Source organism: Rhinatrema bivittatum, chromosome 16 (genome assembly GCF_901001135.1).
Source record: "Rhinatrema bivittatum chromosome 16, aRhiBiv1.1, whole genome shotgun sequence".
NCBI classification, from domain to species: Eukaryota; Metazoa; Chordata; class Amphibia; order Gymnophiona; family Rhinatrematidae; genus Rhinatrema; species Rhinatrema bivittatum.
In genome coordinates this window covers 71,401,847-71,428,482 of record NC_042630.1, presented here as the reverse complement: position 1 = coordinate 71,428,482, position 26,636 = coordinate 71,401,847, and the positions used below count along the sequence as shown (strand labels likewise).

Below are 26,636 nucleotides of genomic sequence, written 5' to 3'. Positions count from 1 at the left end.
ATTTATAATCTTGGATAAATAAAGCATAAGGATAAATACATTAGAACAAAAGGACAGGGTTTGTTTTTTCTTCTAGATCTTAGCTCTCTGGGAATGCTTGCAGGAAGAGCCAAGTCTTTAGTTTCGCCTTAAAAGTAGAATGGCATGGCTCAAGGCGGAGGTCTGGTGGAAGGGAATTCCAGAGGGACGGGCCCGCCGTTGATAGAGCGCGTTTTCTCAGGGAGGATTTTGCGGGCTGGGTAATCAATCTGTTTTGGTATGCTCTTCTAGTTGGTTTATCGGAAGTATGTAGTTGCAGCTTGAAGGTTAAGTTGAGTGGGGATATGCTATGAAGGGCCTTATGCATCATCATGCTGCTTTTGAACTGTATCCTGTATTTAATGGGAAGCCAGTGAAGGTGCTGGAGGATCGGGGTGATGTGGTCTTTTTTTTTGGCGTTGGTGAGAATTCTTGCTGTGGCATTTAGTACCATCTGGAGGGGTTTGGTGGAGCAGGCGGGAAGTCCCAGCAGAAGTGAATTACAATAGTCTAGTTTCGGGAGAATGATGGCTTGGAGTACTGTGCGGAAATCTCTGTAGCGAAGAAGTGGCTTTAGTTTCTTTAAGACTTGTAATTTAAAGAAGCATTCTTTAGTGGTATTGTTGATGAATTTATTGAGGCTGAATCTGTCGTCTAGTATAACACCCAGATCTCTGACTTGCGGTGAGGTGGTGAATCCTGAGGTGTCTGGAGACTTGCTGGAGGTCAGCAGGGTAGATTTTTCCGGTGCTATTATAAGGATTTCCGTTTTGTTGGTAGTTAGAACCAGGTTGATGCTGGTTAGAAGGTCGTTGCTGGTTGAGAGGCATTTATTCCAGAAGGCCATGGTCTTGTGTAAGGTGTCCGTTATGGGGATGATGATTTGTATGTCATCCGCGTATAGGAAATGGGTAAGCTTGAGGTCGGTGAGAAGTTGACAGAGTGGGAGAAGATATATGTTGAAAAGGGTGGGGGGGAGTGAAGATCCTTGTGGTACCCCCATTTTGGCTTGGATGGGATGAGATTCCTTGTTATTTATTTTGACTCTGTATGTTCTGTTTTCTAGGAAGGATTTAAACCAGTTGAGCGCTGCTCCTGTGATGCCGATATCAGTGAGTCGTTGTAGTAAGCTAGTGTGATTCACGGTGTCAAACGCTGCTGACAGATCTAGGAGTGCGAGAAGGCAAGGATGTCCTTTTTCAAGATTGAAGATAATGGTGTCAGCTAGAGTAGCTAATAGTGATTCGGTGTTCTTTTTCTTCCGGAATCCAAACTGGTTATTGGTGAGGATATTGTTGTCATCAAGGAATTCCGAAAGTTGTCGGTTAACCACTTTCTCCATAATTTTGGCTAACATAGGAAGGTTTGCTATAGGTCTGTAGTTAGCAGGATCAGTCGTGGGAAGGTTGGGTTTTTTGAGGAGAGATTTGAGCATTGCAGACTTGAGTTGATTGGGAACTTGGCCTTGGGCGAGAGAGCGGTTAATGATATCTGCAAGTGGCTTGGCCACAATGTCAGGGATGGAACTTAGCAGGTTTGATGGGATATGGTCTAGGGGGTGAGAAGACGGTTTTATCTTCTTGAGAATGTTTGTTATTTCCAAGGTGGACGTGGGTTCGAGAGATGTGAGCTGTGGGGTGAAAGTGTTGGGTTGAAGAGCGGGTGCTATAGGTGTTTGCGAGCTGTGGAAACTGGTGACGTTTGTGTGCGGGGGTGTCCCTTTGAGAGGGGCAACGAGTGTGGTAATTTTGTTGTCAAAGTAGTTGGCTAGCTCATTGGCTTTAATAAGAGCTTGGTCATCGGGGATGCACGGTCCAGGAGGTTTGGTGAGGGCTGAGACGTAGGCGAAGAGGGCTCTTGAATCAAATGAGAAGTGGTGTATTTTTTTGGAGAAGAATTCTTTCTTGGTTTTGTTGATTTCGTTTCTGTATGAGTTAAGACATGATTTGTAGTTGAGGAGGGATGTTTTAGTTGGGTTTTTTCGCCATTGGTTTTCTTTGCTTCTAAGCTCGTGTTTGCATGACTTCAGCTCTGTAGTGAACCAGGGCTATTTGTAGTTGCGTGACTTTAGCTCTGTAGTGAACCAGGGCTATTACTATTACTTCCACGGGTAGCAATAGATTTATTTAGTCTACCTGGCTAATAATAATGTGTTATAGACAATTCCTCCAGGAACATATCCAAACCTATTTTAATCCTCACTATTCTAGACGCTGATCACATCCTCTGGCAAGATTCCACAGCTTGATAGTGCATTGACTGAGTGAAAAAGCACTTTCTACAATCTCTCTGCTTGTTAGTTTCATGACGTGTTCCCTTATTTTAGTATTATCTGAAAGGGAAAATAGCCATCCTTTATTTACCCATTTCACCCCAAACATGATTTTATAAACTTCTATCATGTCCTCTCTCAAACGTCTGTTTTCCAAGTTAAAGAACCCTCACCTGTGTAGCCTCTCATCATAGGAGAGATGTTCCATATTTATTGCCCTCCTCTTCAGTTTCTAGTTCTGACAGAATGTGCAGGATGATTATTTGCATGTATAGAGAACATTAGGTGATGGTTATTACTGGAAGTGTAGTTGACACAGTATGAGAAATGATAGGAGCTAGGAAGTAGGGTGAAGGTTATTACAGTGGCTGTGGGGGAGGAATGAGAGGAGGGGATGGGGTGCTGGTTATTATTGTGTATAGCTCTGGGGTGACTGGAAATCAGAAGGTCCCAGGAATGGAGTAAGAGTAATGTTTACATTCTTATTAGCTTTAATTCTTGGGTGTTACTTAATGTGTCTCCCGTTTTGAAATATTTTATTGATTTTTGAGAACTTTTTAAAAATGTTTGTGTTTAATTATTTAATTATTCTATTCAGCAGCTGTTATGAAATATTTATTATTTTTATTAGTATAGTTTTACTATTATGATTGATGTGCTATATTTCTTTATTTTATTATTGTTTTATGAAGAAGGTGACGTTTTTGTTTTTCCATTGTTACACTGTATACAGAGTCTGGCTTGGTGCAGTTTCCAGTTCAATTTTTGTCTGCACATTTCTATTTATGCATTATGGTCTCTTTATTCTGTATTTGGTGAGAGTCTATCTGTGTTCTACATGAAGTGAGGAATTCTGCTAATGTGTACTTTCTGTGTAGGGATCTATAGCAGCCTGGCTTGTTCTGTTTTCTAATAAGAGGTTTATTGGTTTTTAAGGCCTGGTGTAATATTTTCAGTATCTCCATTTCATAGTGGGATTCTGTTGGAGTGCTTGCAGTTAGTGCTGTTTTGTCATGGGAGGTTTACTGTATAGTTTGTCATTCAGTTTATTCATGGCTTTCTGTGGGCCAAGCCCACATCCAATGCACTTTACAACAGGCCTATTACCATATCGGTTCCAAGTATCTTTTATGCAGGATTTTCTGGTTGGTACCACAGCAGTGCATGTCCTTTTTAATGTAAAATCTGTTATTATAAATGTATATTTTTTAATTGTGTATGGTGAGGGCTGGGGGTGAGGAAGGGGAACACGGCTGTAGGGTAGGCCTAGAACACCTAATACCCTTGCACTGATCTAGTGTGCCACAAAGGCACCTACCATTTATCCATCTCTCACTTCTCCAGAGAGCACATGCTAGAGAATGGGTGAGGTTTTAGAGATGCCAGCTTCTTAGAAGAAATTTCTCTGATGCTCTATTTTCCATTCCTCTGGGAACTCTGACCCCTGCTTTCTCCCATCCCCAGCATTTCAAATCACCAAAAAGGGTCATATTCCAAGGTGACCCCTTTCCTCCTTGGTCCTCTTGCTAATGTGACCTGTGTTGTTCCTTGGGGAAGCACCTTCTCATCCCTCACCTCAGGCAGCAGATTGTCTTAAGTTGTCCCTAGGTGAGTAATCATAGGAGAAGGCAGGGTAATGAATTAGCCATGCATTCTGGGGATCGTCCTCCAGTCCTCTAGGTGGCGGAAGCTCCTCAAAGCACACAGAGCTCAGCTCTGTATGCCTACTCACCTACATAGCCATGTGGTTCCCAGTCTGTTTCAATCTTTTCTTTCTCCGAGTTGCATGGTGCACGCAGAGGCTTCTCTATTCTTATTAACGTTTTTTCATTTTCCCTTTCTCTCTTACAGGAAGCACCTCCCTGCAGACCTGCATTCGGCAGGGACAGGACTTCGGCAGCGGTTCTGGTTTTCCCCTGGGCCAGAGTTTCTTACTAAGTTCAGAGTTCGCCCTACTTTAGGCAGATGGAGTGTGCAGTGACGCTGGGGGGTTCACTCCAGGCGAACCTATGGAAGAAGGCTGCAGCAGCAGAAGACCTGTCTAGAATAACCCTCCCCCGGGTCCCTTGGCTGGACTACCTTGGAGTAGGGTATGGGAGGCCCCCTGGAGGAGCATCCAGCTCTGGGGATTAATCTCACCTTAAAGTGGCCGGTGCGTTGTTGACACGGGTGCCACTGAAGCATCAGCGAGCGGAGCGATGCCAGCAGACGCCGGCGCATCGCCATGATCAACGAGCTGCGGTGCACCGAGGCACAGTGGCTCTGAGCACCGAGTCCAATGCAGCTACAGCATGCCGGGGCACATCGATGTAAGCGCTGAGATCAACATATTGACTGTGGGGCGACGCCGGCCCTGGAGAAGGAGTGGCTCCACTGGGGGAGCAGTGCCCTGTAAGCCTCCGGAGTCAGTGAACACTGGCCAGTGACTGAGGATAAGTGCTTAAGCTGGCTACTTGTCCAACTTAGAAGGTGCCGGGGGCGCATTGAGATGCCAGAGCGCCAAGCGCCGAGACAAACCGAAAAAAAAAGAGAACCATTGCCACCAGTGCAGCCAGAGACCTGAGACGGGGAAGGCATAGTCACCGGCACATGGGGGGCTCAGCCTCAGGGGGTGCCCTTGAGTTGAAACTTCCTGTCCCAGGGACCAATTGGGTCATGGGCAAGAGACTAGTGGAAGGCAGCGGTCGGCTCCTCTGTACAACCCTAAGGCTGTGGTCAGGGGACTACTGATCCTGCTCTGGGGTGCCCTGATCAGATTATTCTGTCGGACTCCCCCCCCCCCCCAGTTGGGATCCTGCTTACCATCTTCCTCTCAGCCCCCAACTCACTTGGGACTGCGCCCAGGTCAGCTTGGCCGTTAACGGATGCCTGCAGGACCCTGAATTGGGGAGAACTGTTGGGCTCATCCAGTGATCACACGCTTATTTTGGTATAGCTGGAAGAAGGGAGACTACATTGGTCAGGCTCCCTCACAAGAAGTGACCCTGTACAGCGCGTATTCCAGGTGGGGAGCCTGAATACAATGCAGTAAGTGCATGAGTGCCTGCAGCGTGAGTCCAGGTCTATGCTGGCACTGGGATGACAATCCCAGGGGTCAGTATGCCATGGGGGATAGGGCCGGGCCTGTGAGGGGGCACTGGGCACGCTGACAACAACTAGCAAGGATCATTATGATCCGACGTGCAGCAGGGCCTGGTTCAGTCACCTGGAAACCTTCAGGGATAACCTCCAGAAGGGGGGCAACACAGAGCGGAGGCCGATGGTGCAAGGGACACCCCAAAGGGGAGTCTCAGATACCGCATATAGACTATGCTAGTAGCAGCCTCGACCTCAAAATCTCCAGCATATTATATGGGTAGAATCCGGTTTCCCCACAAACTGGGGAGTTCCACTCCCCACACTCTTTGCCTACGATGGCAGGGGACTATGGGCACTAGAACAGACCCCATCCTGACTAGGAATAACTCCAGGAGAGGGGCTGGTGGTTGATCTCCAAAGGTCCATACTCCTGCAACCTCGACTGCAGTCGCAACAGGTGGCAGACTCGCGTCACTCATGGGGAGCCACTGTTGCAACATCCAACGCCTACTAGGCAAGGGGAAGGAGAAGGGTTCCCACTTAGCAGGACCATGACCTATCTCATACATTAGACATTTTTCCCAAAATTCAACATATCGAATGGAAACCCGACATCCAGCAGAACCGATGGTCGGGGGGAACTTATGTGGGTAAATTAAATCCCTGCACCTGCTCGTAGGGCATTCACAGTTTGGCTCCAGGATGCCCTTATCAAAAGTGTATGGAGGGGAACAACCCCTCTCAAGAAAGGGAAATATAGTGCTAAATATGCCTTCTTCTGCAGTAACAAGACATAGGTTGCACCAAACCCATCCTTGGATGATACAGCCTGCAGACTATTTCTGGGGACAAGGATGGATCGCCATTGGTAGGACAAGTCGACCTATGTAGTGTGCACGTGACTGCAGAGGACTCCATGACAACGGGATTGGAATACAATGGAGGCACGTTACCCGCACCCCCTGCCATGGGAGACAATCCCAAAGAGAATGCAGGGAGCAGGTCTAAATGAAGGCCGTATCCTCCGAAATTGGCAGGAATACCCACTTAACAGTGTATTCAATGGGGCACTCCAGGGACAGGTTGCTGAAGCAAACCAGACTAAGTGCTCATCGTGAGCGAAGGAAGAGAATCCAGTTCACAGGCGAACCATCAGGAAGTGGGTTGTATCAGGACCCACATGAGTGGGGAGCTTGCTAGTCTCCAGCATGCTCACCTCCCTCTCAGGGGAGGCAGGGGCAGTACCAGTCTCACCCTGGGAAGCCTGAGTTGATTGCGACAACGAAGGTACACTGGTTTTACTCTGTGTCCACCCAAGTTCGACTGTTACGAGCAGGTCCCTTCTCAATTCTATGTGCCCCCTGCCCATGGCACATAGTGGCGGGAATGGGAAGGACGACACCACTGTACCTGAGGTTACAGAGTCTACTCCAAAAAGTCTGGGTGCCCTCCACAACGCCTGATGGAAGGAATTGTCAATCCAAGCAGGCCAGGCATTCAGGATGGGGCAGAGAACTCGAAGTTGATCTCTCAGGCTCCAGGACCATCTATTGGACTAATGTGCACTTGTGTTATCAGACAGGACTGATATCAGCATCCATCAAGATACATGTCAGTGCATCACAGTTTCTTGCTTCCCCTGCAAGGCTCCTGGGTGCTGTCACACCCGTTAATCTCCACTCTCATGAAGAACATACTTCGACTATGCCCATCAGTCTAAGCACCATCGGCATTGTGGTTCCATCTTACTCCAGAACAGCCGGTTCACCGCCCTTGGGTTTACTGTGGGTGGCCATAGGAGACATATCCCACGAAGCACTGCTTGATTGCCTTAACACTAGCAAGGGAGGGCCTTTAACCGCAAGCAAGAGCTCACTGTCATCTTCATGCAGCTGCATTAGAACCATCCTCGCTGCCTCCCAGGGGAGTACTGGAGTTCTACCACGACCACATCTTCTTCGCAGCTGCTTGGATCTGAGTAGGAAAGATGTCTTCCAAACTGCATCATAGGTGCTTTAGCCTGCTGCAAGAGACAGGTCCTTATCTTCGTGACCTAGCCCAAATGCTCTCTGACCACCAGTCGCCAGGACAGATAGGTCATTTGGGTTGTTTAGCACATCGTGAGTCACAACAAGGGGACAGAGGCCTTGCCTATTACCAAGGGCTCACTAAGCAAGCGCACTGGCAGCATTTGTCGCCTACCTAAATGTGCTACCTACTCAGAGCATATGTAAAGTTGCCATGTGGTCATCGCCATACACCTTATCTCTCACTGCTGCCTCAACCAGCAGACAAATACTGATGCGGCAAGGGACCAAGCTGTTCTTTGGCAGGAACTCCTAAAGAGACTGTCCGCAAGTGTGACAGTTTGAGCGCACCCTCTAGTAAGAAACAGAATGGATTACCATCGCTCCCGGCCTCCAGGAGCGCTCAACCTGACACCTAGGGACTCCCCAGAATGTATGGCTAATTCAACCTGCTTATCTGTGGAAAAGAGTAAGTTTGCTTACTGTAAATGATGTTTTCCGTGGATAGCAGGGTGAATTAACCATACTAACCTGCCCACCTCCCCAGACAATCTCTGGACTGTCAACTGCAAGCTTGGGGAAACAGACTGATGCAGACTGGGAACCACGTGATTATGTAAGCGAGTAGGCATTCAGAGCTCAGCTTTGTGTGCTTTGAGGAGCTTCCGCCACCTAGAGGGCAGGAGCATGATCCCCAGAATGTATGGCTAATCCACCCTGCTAACCACAGAAAACATTGTTTACAGCAAACTTGCTTTTATTGGAGGTGTAGAGGACACAGGGTGAGAAATGATGTGTCATGCAGTTTCTTTTTTCATTTAGAGGATTGGAGATGCTGGGTCTATTTCTTATTATTCTGCAGGAGAGGATGACCCTGAAGGCTGTAACTCTGCAGGATGAGGCGTACACCAGACACTGTGCAGGAAAGGAATTTCAGATCACTCGAGTCCTGGCCGCTTTCAGGTCCTGTGTGTCTGAGGATGGACAGATCCTGCTGAAGGAGTATCTCTCAGGATGGGAGGAGCTCATCAAGTAAGTCATCTTAGCACATGTCTCAGTGCAGGGTCCACCAGATAAGGTCAAATGCTAACTCTACCAGTTTGTGTGTTATATTGGGCAAGTCACTTTATCTTCCTGGGCTTCCCTAAAAATCCTCCTTCCAGCACCATCTAATGTCAACAGAGCTCCTGCAAGTGCCGTCACTGACCAGTCACTAGGTATCACTGTCAGAGCTCCTTAAAGCACCATTGTTGACTGGTCATTCAGGTAGCAATGGGGTCAAGTCATTAGGGGCCAAAATTTAGGGGGATTTTCGGTGAATTTATTCACCTATTTTTTCAACTGAAAATTTGCCTGAATTTGGACTACAATTCATTGGGGCAATTTTTAAAGACATTTCTGCAGGTAAACAAGTGTTTACTAACAGAAAGAGAGTCCTCTGTGGGGGAAAGGATTTGTATTGCCAGCATCATGCATACCTTTCCTTGCTGGGAAAATGGGCAGTGCTAGAGACAATGCCAGATGGAGCCGGTAGAGGTTCTCTCCAGATTGCATGTGCTTCCGCCTGGTCACAAATCCAGCTGTTAGACAGCCCCTCTACCCACAGGGGACCTCAGTGGGCCATGCTCAGACCTGCTGTAGCTGCCACCTTGAAGGTTGCATGATGCAGCAAGGCCAGCCCTATAAGAACCTTCTTCAATGTAAACTCTCCACCTCAGCTTGGAGTCTCCTTTTTGCCTTTGGTCACTTGTTTGTGTGCTTTTGTCTGTATTACCTTGCCCTTTTTCTTTGTTCTTGGACCTTTGCCTGTTTAATCTTGCCCTTGTTCTGTATTTAGCTTCTGCCCTGTTTAGGCCTTCTTGCCTGTCTGTCCTGTGTTGTATTGTCTCTTGCCTATAACCCTTGCCTTATTCTTGTCTTGTTTGGGCCTGTCTTGTCTGCCTGTATTCCAAACAGGTGCTTTAGCCTGTATTCTGTCCTGTCTAGACCCTCCAGTGACCTCTCTTGCCTGTGTTTCCCAGTTGTATATCTGTTTTCTGTGGGCCTCCCAGTGACCCTTCTGCTCTGTGTGGTTCTCCCAATGGCCCTTCTGCTCTCTGTGGGACTTCCAGTGGCCATCCTGCTTTCTCTGGTCTCCCACTGGTCCTTCAGTTCCCTGTGGTCCTCCTGTGTCCTATCTAGGTCTCCCGGTGGCCTATCTGTTCCGCGTCCTGCACTCTGTTTCAGTCCGGCCCTTTCGTTGTTCTTTTCTTACTCACCCTATCTTGTTGCTGCACTCCTTGTTCCTGACTCAGTACACTGCCTTCTAGAAAACCTGCCAGCCACCAGCACCTGAGGGCTCAACCCACAGGGAAAGTCGCTGGTCAGGCAGAAGATCTATGTCAGTCCTGCCTAATCCTGACCCCTGCAGAAGACTGCACACCTGACCTACCTGCTCTTGAATCCAGCTGTCCCCTGCTTGGGGACAGCTTGGCTGCAGTCAGCCCAGCCATGACACTCCTGCTTTCTCTCTACATAATTTGGACCTACAACGTGCAGTACCAGTAGGCCAATGAATGTTTAAAGGGAAATTCCAGAAGGAGTTTTCCTTTAAAACTCTACTTGCAGGCCTGTGTGTACCAATTAATCATGGGCCTGTAAGTTAATCAGGAGAAGAGCTTAAAATACTTTTCCTTAGTCTTGATTTAGGTACCTAACCCCTAGATTCATCAAAATGCTGTAATATCGCAGGCCTAACACCCACGATAAGAAAAAGGGGAATGTGCACTTTGTAAAGGTAGTATTGCATGATGTGGTAAACTTTTTGTGCCCCACAATACTTCATATTTCACATCTTGTGCTGAGAAAGAGGGAGTCTATCTATAAGGCCTTCACAGTAGTCAAGTATTTAGCGTTTAGGGGCCAGTTTTTCAGGCAGAGAAGTACGAACAGCACAGTACACCTCGGTGAACATTTGACATCATTTGGAGTGAGGAAAGTCTCAGAAAGATGACATTTCTACAATGTTCTCTCGCCCTAGCTTGATGGACTCTATAACAGGGTACCATCAAGCTAGGGCATGATAACATAGTACAAAATTTCATCTTTGTGAGACTTTCCTCACTCCAAATGACGTCAAATGTTCACCGAGGTGTACTGTGCTGTTCGTACAACTCACTATGCCAGAAAAACTGGCCCCTAAACCCTGAACCACCACAACACCTCACCTGCCCCTCCTATAGGCATATAAATAGTTGCATACTGTGAAGGCCCCCGAGAGGCATGCTCTCACTCTCGCCCCCGCTCCCCAGCCCAGAAATGGCTGAAATGCAATCGCAAACTGCATTACGGCTATTTCGGTCATATCGTACAGCTTCCGCAAGGAAGAAAGGTGTAGTTATTTCCAGCATTAAAACTGTGCGATAGCATATGTTATGCTATCGCAAGGTGTAATATTGCCCCTCATTTTCATAAATCCCACCCAATCTCCTCCCTAATCCCGCCCTTTCCCAAAATTTGTATTCATTCCAATAGTGCTATTATCGCATGCGTTAACGTGTACCTTAATGCAATAAAGCATTTTGATGAATGACTCTATATGTTAGGTGCCTAGTTTTGAAAGAATTCTCCCCCCAACCCACACACACACACATACAACTTTGCTCCTGTAGCTGCAGATTTTTTAGGCATCTAAATGTAAGTGTTCAAGCCCAGTCAATTTTCAAAGGTTTAAGCACCAGTCTCCCAAAGTTAGGCCCCTAAACCAAAACTCTTAGTAAACTCAGCCCTAGGTGTCATAGTTAGAGCTCCTTTCAGCAGTATCACTGTCAGAGCTCCTGCCAGTGTGTCATTGACTAGGTGACAGTCACAAGATGTCACTGCCAGAACTTCTTCTAGGATTTTTCACTGACTGGTCACTGCCAGAGCTCCTTGTAATCTCTCTTACTGACCAGACTCTGGGCATCAATGACAGAGCTCCTTCCAGGACCATCACTGTCAACTCAGTTCTTGGTTCTCCTCGGTCATCTACCCCTTCTCCAAAGAGCTAGAACAAAGGTGGACATATCAATGAGGGGTGAGATGCATAAGCAGATGAGAATGGAAAGGGTTGATGGCAGTCAGCATCCCTTTCCCCCAGCAGAGGTCCTATCTTCAGATAGTGTGCTTGCCCCTCTGAAGGTTGCAGGATGTTTGAACAGTAAAGTTTTTGGAAATGTATCCTTAAATAAATTATTGTGTCAGGTGCTTGGGTGGTGTTTAGAATGGAATCATTTTAGAGTGAGAAAAAGAAAAGCCTGTTTTATTTTTACACAGTTCTGCCTCTGTAGCCCTTATTCCAAATCCTACCCCCAACAGCTCTGCTGTTCATATTTCTCAACAGTAACTCCCTGGGTTAACTCCCCCATGCTTAGTCCCTGCTTTAAAAAAAGAAAAGCATAACAGGAAATTTTTACCCCATTTTCTCCAGTTTCATATACATCAGGAGTTTGACATCCCACTGCTATATACATTTCATCTGTCTTCATGAGGATGTTTCTCCCTTCATATCTCACCTGCCCCTTCATTTCCTGCTTACAGTCTCTTCCTTCTCCAACTCCAGTGGATTTGGAAGAGGAGAGAGAGAAATGGAGAGTTGGAAGAGGCCAGGGGTAAGAAATGTAAGGGAAAGAGGGCACATAGGGATGAAGAGTGATGTGGAGATAGAGGAAGAGGAGGAGGGAATGGGAGACAAAAAAAAAAAAAAAAGGAATTTCTATAACAATGCCAAAATATGTCCTTTTCTTTCTGAACACACTGCCAAAACCTACACTCTCATCTTCTCTCACTTAGAGTTACTACAACCTGCTCCTCCCATCGACCAATCTCTCTGCACTATAATCCATTCTCAATTCAGCTGTGTGATTTATCCTTTAAAGTCCTTACACTCATATAACCCCTCTTCTGAAGTCACTGCATTGGCTCCTTAACCGTTCCCACATACAGTTCAAGCTCCTCTCAATCACCTACCCAGTGCCGTCACTAGCTCTCCTTTCTTATCTCTCTCTACAGGTTACAGTTTATTTAAATTTATGGATCTCCAAATGTGTGAAACTCTAGGCGATTTAAATAAAAATAAAAGTACATAATCATTTACACATACGATATACTACAATTAAAATAAATAATAAAAAACATTCACATGGGGCAGATTCTAAAAGCCCTACATGCGTAAATCCAGCTGGGGTTACGCGCGCTGAGCCTATTTTGCATAGGCCCAGCAACGCGAGCAAGCCCCGGGACTCGCGTATGTCCTAGGGCTTGAAAAAAGGAGGGGGTGAGGCCAGAGGCACGCGCAACCTATGCCTGCCCAGAGGCAGGCGCAACTTGAAAAATAAAGGTTGGGGGGGGGTTAGGTAGGGCTGGGGGGTGGGTTAGGTGGGGGGGCAGAGGGAACAGGGAAAACCATCAAGGCTCAGTGCACCCCCTTGCGCCTGCCAACCTCAGATTTTATAACATGCATGCGGCTGTGCGCACATGTTATAAAATCGGGCGTAGGTACTAAAATATGGCCCATACCAGCTAGGATATAAGCAACCCGATCACAATGGCCATTCCAGGGCAAGGCTGAACAAGCAAGTCTGCAGCCTTGACTTTTTAATGTTCGTCACTTGCCGCAGTTGGATGGGTGGTGAATTCCAGAACTGTGGCGCCGCAATAGAAAATGTTCTCTCTCTAGAATCTTGAAGCTGAGCCAGTTTATGAGAGGGTACCTCCAACAATCCTACACCCCTCCTTGTATACTCCTTTCATCTATCTATGCCCTTCTTTACCACCAAATCCCAATTCTGTGCTTTCCACCTGCCTGCACCATAGGGTTTGGAATAGACTTTCTAAGCTGGTGTGTCATGTTCCTTCTCTCACTTTATTTAAATCCCATCTAAAAACCTACTTTTGAAGGCTGCTTTTAAAGCTTAAGACTGTTGATTCGCCTTCAGACTCATTAATTTTAAACAATTGTCTTTTGAATTGTACGTTTGTTTTGATTAGATTGTAAACTGTATTAAGAAGAGAATGTCTCATGTGTTGCTCATCTGTATGATATGCTTATATCCTAGCTGCTATGAAGAGCAGTTATTATGTGAATGTTTTTTATTATTTTATTTTAATTGTAATATATCATATGTGTAAATGATTATGTACTTGGTTTTTTTTATTGTAAATTGCCTAGAGTTTCACACATTTGGAGATCCATAAATTTAAAGAAACTGTAACCTGTAGAGAGAGATAAGAAAGGAAAGCTAGTGAGGGCACTGGTAGGTGATTGAGAGGAGCTTGAACTGTGTGGGAACGGATAAGGAGCCAATGCAGTGACTTCAGAAGAGGTATTATATGAGTAACGACTTTAAAGGATAAATCACACAGCTGAATTGATATAGTGTAGCGAGATGGCTCGCTGGGAGGAGCAGTGTAAGTCCAGTAGTGCTACAGAAATGTTACAAAGTAGTAGTAGAAAAGTAGAGCAAAAAGGTAGGTGAGAGGGAGCTGAAAGATGTGAGGAAAGCTATAGAGATACATAGAAACAGGACAGCAGAAAAATACCATATGGCCCATGTAATCTGACTATCTGTCCAATTTTTGTAGTCCTTACAATTCCCATCACTCCACTTGAGATCCCCTCTATTTATCGCATTCTTTTTTCAATTCAGATACTGTTTTTGTCTCCACCACCTCCATTGGGAAGCCATTCCATGCATTCACTATTCTCTCTGAAAAGAAATATTTCCTAAGATTACTCCTGAGTCTACCCCCATTCATCCTCATTCCATGACCCCTTATTCTACATCCTCCTTTCAGTTGAAAGAGGCGAATCATCTGTGCGTGGAAACCTTTGAGATATTTAAATGGCTCTATCCTATCTCGCCTTTCCTCTATAGTATACATATTTAGATCTTTATGTCTGTTCCCCATATGCTTTAGAATGAAGAACTCTGATCATTTTCGTATCCACCCTCTGGACATACTCCAACCCATTTATATTCTTTTGAAAGTGTGGTCTCTAGAATTGTACACATTATTCCAAATGAGGTCTCACCAGGGACCTGTACAAGGGCAATATCACATCCCTTTTTCTGCTGACCATTCCTCTCCCTATGCAGCCAAGCATCTTTCTGGCTTTTGCCATCATTTTATCAACCTGTTTGGCCACCTTAAGATCATCAGATGCAATCACCCCCAGATCCCACTCTTCTTTTGTGCTTAGAAGAATTTCACCTCCAATGCTGTACATCTCTCTTAGGTTGTTGCATCCTAAATGCATTACTCTGCATTTTTTAGCATTAAATCTTAGCTGCCAATCTCTAGACCTGTTATACTTACCCCCTGGGCCGGTCCCTCATCCCGCGCCATTCCCCGAGGCCGGAGGGCCTCCGCCGCTGCCGACGACCGTGCGGGGCCTCCGGCCTGCAGGACGCCGCTGGCTTCGCTCCCAGCTACTTCCTGTTCTAGGCGCACGTGCGCTCCTCTGCTGAAGATTTAAAGGGCCCATGGCAGGAAGTCACTGCGGCCCTTCCTCTGGACACCAGGGCGCTGCCCTATAAAATCCTGCAGCTGGCACTCCCCTGGCATAGACTTGGCAATGAGTCTGCTTCACTCCTGCGGAATTCTTCGTGCTTCATGGTGCCTTCGTTCCTGCTTCTGCCTTCCGAGTCCTATTCCTGCTCCTCCCCAGGAGGAACCGGAGCAGCCTTGCCTCCCGATGGTGGGGACCTGTGGGGGTTCGCTCTCTCAGATAGCGCCAACTCCCACTCGGGCAAGGGGTCTACCTTCTCATCCATCATCGTAACAAGACCATTCCTCAAGCTTTGCTAGATATCTCCTCATGTTTTCCATACTTTCCTGGCTGTCTACCCTGTTGCAGATTTTGGTATCACTGGCAAAAATCAAATCTTCCCAAACAATCCTTCTGCTATGCTGTTCATGAAAATGTTGTAAAGAACTGGTCCCAAGACTGATCCCTGAGGCAAACTAGGAGAAGTGAAAAGAGAAGAGCTAGCAATGAAGAGAAGAAAGATGGAAGCTGAGAAGAGAAAGATGAAAAGAAGTGAGGCAACAGAAAATGAGGTGTAAAGGAGGAGAAAGAGAGGGAATTTTGATACCTGGTGGTGGCATTTCAATAGAAACAGCACACGATGTGGACTGCTGTCCCCCTGCACATACTTGCAAATTTCTGTGCACTACACTAGTGCACAGACATATACCTCACAAACAATTTGAGGGAACATTGCCTCCCTGTGATCATGTGTCCAGTCTGGTGGCTGTTCAGTTTGGAGAAGAGATGGCTGAGGGGGGATATGATAGAGGTCTTTAAGATCATGAGAGGTCTTCAATGAGTAGATGTGCATCGGTTATTTACACTTAAAGTATTATCCACTATGATGCCTAGATCTTTTTCCTGGGTGGTAGCTCCTAATATGGAACCTAACATTGTGTAACTACAGCAAGGGTTATTTTCCCTATATGCAACACCTTGCACTTATCCACATTAAATTTCATCTGCCATTTGGATGCCCAATCTTCCAGTCTTGCAAGATCCTCCTGTAATGTATCACAGTCTGCTTGTGATTTAACTAATCTAAAAAATTTTGCATCATCTGCAAATTTGATAACCTCACTCGTCGTATTCCTTTCCAGATCATTTATATATATATTGAAAAGCACTGGTCCAAGTACAGATCCCTGAGGCACTCCACTGTTTACCCTTTTCCACTGAGAAAATTGACCATTTAATCCTACTCCCTGTTTCCTGTCTTTTAACCAATTTGTAATCCACGAAAGGACATCGCCTCCTATCCCATGACTTTTTACTTTTCGTAGAAGCCTCTCATGAGGGACTTTGTCAAACGCCTTCTGAAAATCCAAATATACTACATCTACCGGTTCACCTTTATCCACATGTTTATTAACCCCTTCAAAAAAATGAAGCAGATTTGTTAGGCAAGACTTCCCTTGGGTTAATCCATGTTGACTGTGTCCCATTAAATCATGTCTTTCTATATGCTCTACGATTTTGATCTTGAGAATAGTTTCCACTATTTTTCCCGGCACTGAAGTCAGGCTCACTGGTCTATAGTTACCCGGATCACCCCTGGAGCCTTTTTTAAATATTGGGGTTACATTGGCCACCCTTCAGTCTTCAGGTACAATGGATGATTTTAATGATAGGTTACAAATTTTAACTAATAGATCAGAAATTTAATTTTTGAGTTCCTTCAGAACCCTAGGATGCATACCATCCGGTCCAGGTGATTTGCTACTCTTTAGTTTGTCAATCTGACCTACTACATCTTCCAGGTTCACAGTGATTTCATTCAGTTCATCTTTCTCTACAGCTCAGCAACCCAGAGATTGCAGTTCCAGTATCTGAGGGACTTCAGCCCTGCCGGGCACATCAGCTCACTACTGCCACCTCTGGTGGTTCAACTTCCTGTCTAATAAAGAATTATCTGTGTTTGTCTCCAAATTCCAGCCTAGCTGGTGATCCCTCTCAGGATATCCTCCTGGGGGCACTGTCATCTGCCATCGGCCCAAGGATTCACCAAATTCCATTAAGTGTTTATTCCTTACACTACTTGAGTGGTATCATACAGACTGCCACTCTGTGGGAGCCTACCCACAGCATATCATTACCTCTGCCTACGGAGTATTACAAACTGCTAGCTTCTCCCCTTTGGGGGAGCAGCATTGAACAGATTGCTAGCTCCGCAGTCTAATCCATAACAGATTGTCAACTCCGCCCTCCTGGCAGGGTGATCGCTTACAGATTGCTAGCTCCTCCCTTCTTGAGGAGAAAAGTGTAACAATGCCTTAGCAAATAAAATGCCCACTCCACAGTACCTATTCCCCTTATTAATGGAAGCAAAAAACTGACATGGAAATTGAGAAGACATGAGCAGTCATTCATGCTGTTTCCTAAGATGTGTTTCCTGGCATAAAAGAATATCAGCATGTAAGGAAGATGCATCCACCAATAATTTTTCCCTTTTGAAATAACTTTTAAACTAGCCATCTGAGAAGACATGAAAAAATGCAACAGCACCAGATGACAAACCCCCCCCCCCCCAACCAGCTGTATATATTCTCACCCCACTCCTCTGTAGCAATTAGCTTTCTGCTATTATACCTCCCCAAAGTTAACCCCCCAAATAGCACTCCTGCCTCCCCCCCCTTCGTCCCTCCCCCCCCTCCCTAAGATCACCAACAAGAGGAATTGTCACTCCCAAACGCTCCCAGGAGCCCACCCCCCACCCACCTTCAAAAATAATATAAAATAATATGAAAGATACCACTGCCAAACAATTGTCTCGGAAATAACCAATAAATTGTACTATCTTAAACAGATCTAGTTGTACTTCATCTGTCCATGAATCACCTGAATTATAGGAGGACTGGAGCAACCGCCATCCAAAATCTTCTTCAGTCAGCTGTTACTGTCCTTTGAAGACGCTGATCCTCTGGAGTTCTGTCGCTGTCGTTTTATGCCCGACTCTACTCTTTGCCAGCGCTGATGTGCACCCTTCGAGTCCGAGTTTTCTAATGAAGAGGGGGGCGGCCCCTTTGCCGCCTCTAGGCCCGCTGCTGATAAAATCGCTCAGGCCATTTTAAATCTGGAGGCTACCCCCTTAATTGTAAATGCCAGTCCGAAGGGGAAAAGCCATCTATATCTTATGTCTCCTTCGTGAAGGGTACTCACAATCTCTTTGAATTCTCTTCTTTTCTTGATTGTCTGGAAGGATCAATCCTGGAATACTTCAATATTGTACCCCTGCCAGACGATTTCTTTCCGTTTACGCGCACAAGCCAGCACTTTCTCCTTCACTTGAAACGAGTGGAAACATACCACGATATCTCGTGGCTGATTGCCGCATGGTTTTGCTAGGGCACGATGTGCTCTCTCCAAGATGGGCTCTTTACCACCTCCCGGAGGGTCATTGCTATATAGGATGAGATTGCAAATATCCTTGATGACAACATTACAGTCTACATATGCAGATTCCTTCAGGACCCCATGAAATCTCAAATTTTCTCGCCTCGAACGATTTTCCAAATCGTCCAGCCAGTCCTATAGAGTTGAGTTATCCTCTTGTAGCTGCTTCACTTCTCTCTGTAGCGAGTCCTGATGATCCTCTATTTCACTGACTCATTGTTCCGCCGCGCCCACGCAGCCTCCCAGCGCTTCATGATCTTTCCGTAAGTCCGTGACCATCAGTTTCATTTCTTCGGTCAACGACCCCATGTCTGCTTTCAAATCCCCAAACCAGGCCTGGAAATCACCTTTGGACTGTAAAGAAGCAGCATCGTTCGATAGCGCTATCAGAAGATCTCCTTTATCTTGTAACATGTCCTCCCGGCCGCTATCTTCCCTCCTCGTCCCCTGTGCCAGCATAGTCTCAGCAGGTCTCGGTGGCATATTTTCAAAGGAAAATTGTTTTAAGTCGACAATTTTCTTCCTCACCAACATTAGGATGCGTCTTTAGCCGAATTCTATTGAGAGATGGGTCGTAGGCGATTCGATGCTCACACTAGGCAGTGGATATTTGGGTCGGAATAGGGAGCAAGCACCCTAGGCAGCCATTCGATAGGGTGACGTCACTTCCCCCTCGAAGACACCCATTCTATATTGAGTCTCTGTGCAAAACAGAGAATTTAGAGCTCTAAGGAGGGATTTGTTCAGGAGCAGGTTAATCAGAAGTTAAAATAGCCGCTTTGAGGAACCACATTTTCCAGGATTCCCAAGTCAGCTTGGAAGATGATATCACAAGAGAATAGCTGATCAGGAGGAGTCAACCCCTTGCAGCTATAGGCCTGTCCTCTTGGGGGGGGGGGGGGCCGCAAATGAGCTCCCAGGGGGATATGAATGTCATATTGTGGGGGAAAGTGCATGCAGCAGCCGATGGTCCTGATCCCACCAGCAGTCGAAAAACAGAGAGAGGAGCCATGCAGCCGGCAGTAGATCTCATCTCAGTGGCAGCTGAGCAGGGAAGGACACCCCATCTATGCAGGCCTGCAGTATTAGAATTCGCAAGAGTAGCACTGCCTCTATGCTGATCTCACGATGCACAAGATCAGCATGGAGGAAGTGCTAGTCCCGCCAATTTTTTATGTTAGGGGCCTGCACAAAGAAGGCGGCAGCAGAATAGGCTTCAGTGCCAAAAGCAGCAATGAGTGATTAGCTCCTCACCCACAGCCACGCTGCAGTGGTGACAGCAGCAGCAGGAATGAGAGAGGCTCCGAGGCTGCTGGCAAAACAAAGAGAGGGGGCCTGCCTTCAGTGTGTATATGTATAGAATGGGAGCTTGTCTGTTTGTGAGAATGGGTGCCTGCTGGAGATCTGTCTGTTTGTATGTGTGTGAGAATGGGTGCCTGTCTGGGGGACTGATTGTGTGAAAGAATTGGTGCCTGCCTGGATGTGTGTGTGTGTATGTGAGAAAGAGAATGAGTGCTTGCCTGGGGATCTGTCTGTGTGTGTGAGAGAGAAAATGGGTTCCTGCAAGGAAGTTGATCTGTGTGTGTATGTATGACAGAATAGGTGACTGCCTGGGGGTTGGTCTGTGTGTGTAAGTGAGAGAGAATGGGTGCCTGCCTGGAGTCTGTGTGGGTGAAAGCTTGTTGTGTATATGAGGGAATCTGGGGGAGTAAGAGCTTTTGTGTGCATGTGGGGGGAGAGGGACTTAGAGCCTGTGTATGAGAGTGTGTGTGTATATATATAAGAGCATATATGTATGTATGTGTATGTGTGAGAGAGAATGAAGATGCGAGCGTGTGTGCGAGTGAGAGAGGATAAAGTCTGGGTGTCCCCTTAGCCCCCTAATCCTTGACAATCTCAGGGTGACTGGAAATCAAGTTACAGGTATGGACAGCAGGGGCTTTTTTTGTCCTCATTAGTTTTAATTATTGAGTGTTATTTGATATGGGTGCTGTTTTGAAATATTTTATTGTTGCTTGGGAAATTTTTTAAAAAATGTATATGATTTTAATATATGTTTTATTTGTCAGTAGTTTTGAAATACTTATTCTTTTAATAGTATAGTTTTACTATTATAATTGATGCTTTATGTTTCTTGATTTTATTGTTTTATGAGGAATGGTAGTTTTGTTTTTCCATTGTTACATTGTAGACAGAGTCTGGCTTCTTGGGGTTTCCATTTCAGTTTGTGTCAGCATATTGCTGGTTCTAATTTGTGATGCTTTATTCTGTATTTGGTGAGGATCTGTCTCTGCTCTGTGCATGTGACCACAAAGTATAGGGTCCTATTATACAAATTGTATTTTTCTCCAACTGTTATTTCATTTGTATTTTATTTCATTTATTTTAAAAGATTTTATTTTCGTTACGCTTTTATTTTTATTTTATGAGTTGATTTTATTTTCATAATATTGTAAACCGTTTTGTTCAATCTATATTGTTAAAGATGGTATAGAAATGCCTTAAGTAAATAAATAAATAAGGGAAGAGATTTTGCTAGCGTGTAGTGTCTGTATAGGGATCTATAGCAATCGGGTTTGTTTTGTTTCCCCAATAGGTGCTGTATTGATATTGTAGGTTTCTTGTTTGAGTTCTTGGTGTTATTATTGTTATGTTATGATAAGTTTGCAGTATAGGTTTTGAGTAGTTTTTTTACAATGTGTTTGGCAGTGGAAGGAGTTTGTGTTGCTGATACTGTGAGGTGCCTGTCTGGATGTAGAATGATATCTGCCTCTCTTTCAGGCTGATGTAATATAGTGCGCTGAGCTGAGCGCATGGCTTTATTGGCACTTGGACTCACGTTTTGGATGTGTGTCCAAAACCCCTCATGCAATAAGGGGATCAATGCATCCAAAAAGCACATCCAAACCAGCGAGAAGCTAATAGCGCTCATCACATGTAAATTCATGTTGACGAGACTATTAGCTAGCTATTGCGCCTGATGCAGGAGTAAAGGAGTAGCTTAGTGGTTAGAGCAATGGGCTACGACCCAGGAAACCGGAGTTCAAATCCTGCTATCTCTCCTTGTGACCTTGGGCAAGTCACTTTACCTTCCGTTGCCTCAAGTACAAAATTAGATTGTAAGCCCTGTGGAGATAGGGAAATACCTATAGTACCTGCTTTGATGTCCACTGTGAATAAATTTTTGAGAAGCCCCAAATGTTTGCAGAAAATATTGAGCAATATTGTCAAAGGAACCAAAATAAGAAAAAGAATTTCAAAAAAGTGTCACTAGCGGTCAGGTTTGGAAAATAGACACTTGTAAAACTGAGCTTCCATTTTCCTAACCCACTGACAGCCACCTCTCCTAGGCGCACGATGCCAAGTAGGTGCTAGGGATGCAAACCTTTCCCTAGCGTCTCCTTTTTACCACAGCAGCCCATTTAAATATTAAATTGGGCACCTAGGAAAGGTGCATTAAGAGAGTGGTCGCTCAATCATGAGCACCCATTTAACACACACCGATATTGCATTGGCCTGTTTGTGTTTGAATATATCTGATTGCTCCTATCAGCAACCTGGAATTTTGAGCTTCTGGCTGGCAGTGTGATTGTCTGCTATTTGGTAAATGGTTTAACAGCTGCTTGGTTGGTAAGCGACTTTGATATATATATATATATATATATATATATATATACACATACATACATATATATACCTACACACACACATATACTTTATATACATGATGTAACCCAACTTTGTTGGGTGGGGGGGCCCAACAAAATTGTATGAATGGAAGGGGGGCCAAGGCTCACCCCTATCTTAGAGGATGAGGAGTCTGAGCCAGATGACCTTTTCAACTGTAGAGCTAAGTTATGCTCGAAATTACTAAGGGAAAAAACTGTGTTCTCATGGACTAAGAAAAATGAGCTGCTCGGAGCCAATCAGTAAGAAAATCAGTAGCGCTAGAGATCAGGCACACTGCACTGTCCAGGGTGCAAAACAATTTACATGCCCCTTGCCTCGCTGATCTGTCTTGGACCTATGTATGCACAACAGCACAAACCCATCAAGAATGCGCACATTCGTAGAAACAATCCCATTGGACCAGGGCAAATGGTAGATGCGTCCACTGATTACCCAACCCGCAATGCCACGAAAAAGCATTGCTCCCACCCTCCCGACATATGCTGAACCGCAAAATTAGCCATCGGATTGCCCCATCACCAAACCTTCATGAAAAAGGAAAATCCCACGAGTTGAGACCAAACCACTGCCAAAGAATAACCTGAATCCTTCGCCCATAAGACAAACTGAATAAGTAGTCCATGCCGGACAGGCCCACCCCTCTACCCGAAGGAGCACAAAAAACCTGACACAATGTTATAGCCCTTCTCATAAGTGCTGGCACCAGTGACTCCAGAATCATTTGGATAGCTTCTCCACTCCATCTGGGACAGGTATGCCATGTTCCTCCAACTCTGGTGCCAAACTCTAGAACAGCTCCCACTTGGAACAAGACAGCATGTCTAGCCCTAGCAGATACTGTTTGTTCCACCTCAAATGCTAAAACACAAACACCGTGTCACACCTGGTGGACTGTCTGTATATAATCTCTACAACACCCATATTATCGCACCAATAGATCACTCAACGATAACGCAAACATACACCCCAAATTGCTAAAATGACATCAAAGGAAACAATTAGAGGACCATGATGTTCTCTGTTGCACCACTCTGATACCAAGCCTCAGGCCAGTCTGCAGTACGCTATGCTTCCCATCAATAAACACTGAATCCTATGGACCCAGCCACATCAGTGTAAAGTTCCAACTCTCTGTTGGAAATTGGTTCTTCCTGCAGGATCAGAAAACCATTAAATGACTCAAGGAAGGTATCCCAAATCCCAAGCTCCTCTCTCATCCGAGCCATGACCATAATAAAATGGTGCCCACAGCATATCCCAACTGTGGCTGCAGAAAGTCTATGAATAAACCCCTGCCCCAACAGAATCACTTGACTAGCGAAATTCAGGGACCCAATAAGTGACTGCAATTGCATCAAAGAGACCTTCTTGGACACTGCTACCTGCTGAACAGCTTGTGAAGACACTCCACTTTCTCCTAAGGCAAGAAAGACACCAAAGCCACAGAGTCCAAATCAATCACCAAGAATGTGAGCCAAGAAAGATGATCCTCTATTTTACCCTGTGCAATCAGAATATCAAAGTCTTCTGCAACCCACAGAAAGCTCTCTAACAAATCCGAACAGACAGTCGCTCGCCAAGAGCCCACAAAAAGAAAATTGTACAAGTAATGGAGTAAACAAAGGAATGAAACAATTTGAAAAGAGCAAGAAGATAGAGCAACCCATCAGCAAACAATGATCCACCTTAAAAGTAAAACCCAACAAAGGGAAACCCTCTGGGTGGATAGCCAAAAGTCAAAACACCAACTCAATGTCTGCCTTAGCCAACAATGCCCCTCTGCCCACCCTACACATAAGGGATACCGCAGCACTGAAGGACATGTGCTTAACTAAACATAATTTCTAAGGCACAAAATCATTACCAAGGCATCCAAAAGGGAAGTCAAATTCAAGATTTGCCTATATTTACCAATTTCCTTTTTAGGAACCACTGCTAAATAGGACAAATGCATAGACTGAAAAGGAGGCTCGATAAAAGGACCCACAATTCGCCCTAACTGTTGTTCACTATCCAACTGCTGTTCACTATGCAATTGCTCATGAACCAAAGTGGCAAACCAGCCAACCAACTGAGAGTTCCTCCTAACACCACCACAACCTGGGCCTGTGTATGAAATCAAAAACCCCTCCCCAAACCACATTTCCAAAATAACTGCTGCCTCCCCATTGCGGGAGTGCTAGGGAGCGATCCCGCTTTCGGGGAGAGTGGTGTGCCCTTGCACCATGATGCGACTGCAGAGAGGAGCTCCTTAGAAGCACCGAGGCAGGTGAGACATATCCCAGCATAAGCGGACAGGCAGAAGACCAGGGACTCGCACCTCCGCCGAACCTGACACATCAGTAGATACCCAACAATGCAATGCTGGTCTCTGGGGTAGCCCTCCGGCCACTCGATAGCCTTTCGGACCTGCCGTACGGGAACAGCAAATGCGCCAGGGCGGATAGAGGTTGAGAGCAGATGATGGAACTAGAACAAGACGAGACTTGAAGACTGAAGACAAAAAGACGATACTTAAGGACGAGGGTCAGACGAGGGCTTGAAGACAAGGTCAGATGATACTGGATAAGGATGAAGGCTGAAGAAAAGAACATCAGGGACACTGATGAAGACACTTGCTGAATGGAAAAACAACAGAAGAGTTAAAACTCAGTATGAAAGTATCCGGCCATGACTCGTAGCAGCACCCATATTGAACCGAGCTTCGGGGACCAAGCATGATCAATGCACCTGACAGGTCAATCGAAGACGAAACTTCTAACCCGGTGTGGAAGATGCATCTGAAAGTCATCCAAAGTTGAACTGAGGATGGCCCACTAGGAGGTAAAATCCGGAACCAGGATATCAGAGAGGAAGGCTACCTTGATGAGGGTACCAAAGAGTCTGAAGGCTTCCTAGTCGTAGGAGCCAAAAAGATCTGTACACTTGACAGCGAAAAAGGACTGAAGACGAGGACATCAAAAAGATTCTGAAGATGAAGACAACTTGACACGAAGACGTCAGGTACATCAGGACATCAAGACTTTAACCCCCAGGGCACTCAGTCAAGAGCATCAAGAAGGTGTCAAGTGAACTGGAAAACAAGACATCTGGACCTCGGACCCCCAGGTCACCCAACCAAGAGCAGCAAGGAGGCTCTGAGAGGCAGAACAACAGGATGACAGACTTTAGGAAGGATGGGACATCAGAAGATGAGGACTTCAGGAAGATCTGAAGGTGAAGACATCAGGAGGGTCGGATGAAGAAGATCAGAAGACAAGGACTTAGGATCCGACGAGAGACCAAACATGGAACGAAGATGAGACGAAGGATCAGGAACCACAGAGGAAGACAAGGGAATTCCCATGAAGAACAGAGTGCCTTGAAGAAGCGGAGGAGGACATCATCAGAGACTCCTGGACCGAAGAGCTGGAACAGAGGATCCAGGAGCAGTCCAACTCCAGAACTGATGCCTTGTGAAGGCGAAGAGGAAATGAAGACTGAGCCCTTTTGTAGGGCTGAAGAGGACCACCCAGGATGACATCACAAGGAGGAGCCAGGAGGACTGGCCCTTTAAATCTTGAAGAGAGGCACGGCCCCACGTCTAAGGAGGCAGGACCAGGGACAGCAGCCATGCTGTGCAGGAGAATCGGAGGAGGTAGGCCCAGGCGTCAGAGGCGGCTCCAGCTACTGAAGAGAGGACCAAGGGCAGCTCCAGCCGTGTAAAGCACAGGCGGTGGCCTCCAGGCCGTGAAGCGGAGCTCTGGAGTGGCCTACTGGCTGCAAGAAGAAGAGGAACGACGGCGGCAGCTCCCGCCACGTGAATATGGCGTCGGTGTCCTCCTGGCCACATCAGGGCACAGCAGCATGGCTCCCTGCTGCGGGTGGTGGTGGTGGTGGTAGCGGCCTCCAGGCCGCGAGGGGAAGATGGCGGCCCGAGCCGCAGGACAACAGCGTCGGGAAGCAGGCAAACAGCTGGAAAGGTGAGAGGCTGCTCGCAGCTAGGCCTGTGAGCAGAATCGTAACACTCCCTACATGGATATAAACACAGCCAAGGCAATAGGCCTGCAACCTAACTGGTGAAAGGGCTTTCCTTATCAAGAAAACCTCACTTGCCACATCTAGCCCTCCCCCCCAACAGCCGGTTTCCATGGACAGTTGACAGCCTGGTGACTACCTCCACAGACTGAAAAACATGCCTGAACTTGCAATCTGTGAATAGACAAGTAGATTTGTTAAATCTCCAACACATGCCGTGGCCTCCGCCCTGCGATCTACTTGTAATCCCTGTTCTAAGGGTCCTGAAAGGGATGAAAGGAACTAGACATGGAACCTGGAGCAGCCTCCATCCTCTTACTCACTAACCCCTTTTTTGTTAGTTGGATAAGCCAAAGGTTAATAACCTGCATACCCCATGATATGTTTATTCTTCTCCATTCTGTCCCTGAACCTTTCATCATAGCTCAACCATGACAATCCCTCATAATCCTTATATGCCCCTATAATGCAGTCACTGCAAGCCAATAAGGAACCATATTGAGATGAGTCAAAATAACCCATTATGCTGGCTAAGCATAAAAAACACTTAATCCAGTTCAGAGTAATCCTCGGCACCTTTTTGCGATCTCTT

General features: G+C 46.0%; 1 protein-coding gene across 2 annotated transcripts in view; it reads left to right on the top strand.

Moving 5' to 3' along the window:
- The window catches only part of LOC115078202 (ceramide-1-phosphate transfer protein-like), a 46,731-nt gene that overhangs the window by 1,915 nt on the left and 18,180 nt on the right, over positions 1-26,636 (top strand). For both annotated transcript variants that reach the window (XM_029580954.1, XM_029580955.1), the window contains exon 3: positions 8,258-8,427. In XM_029580954.1, coding sequence (XP_029436814.1) covers positions 8,258-8,427 — 170 coding nt within the window. The remainder of the gene's footprint in view (positions 1-8,257; positions 8,428-26,636) is intronic.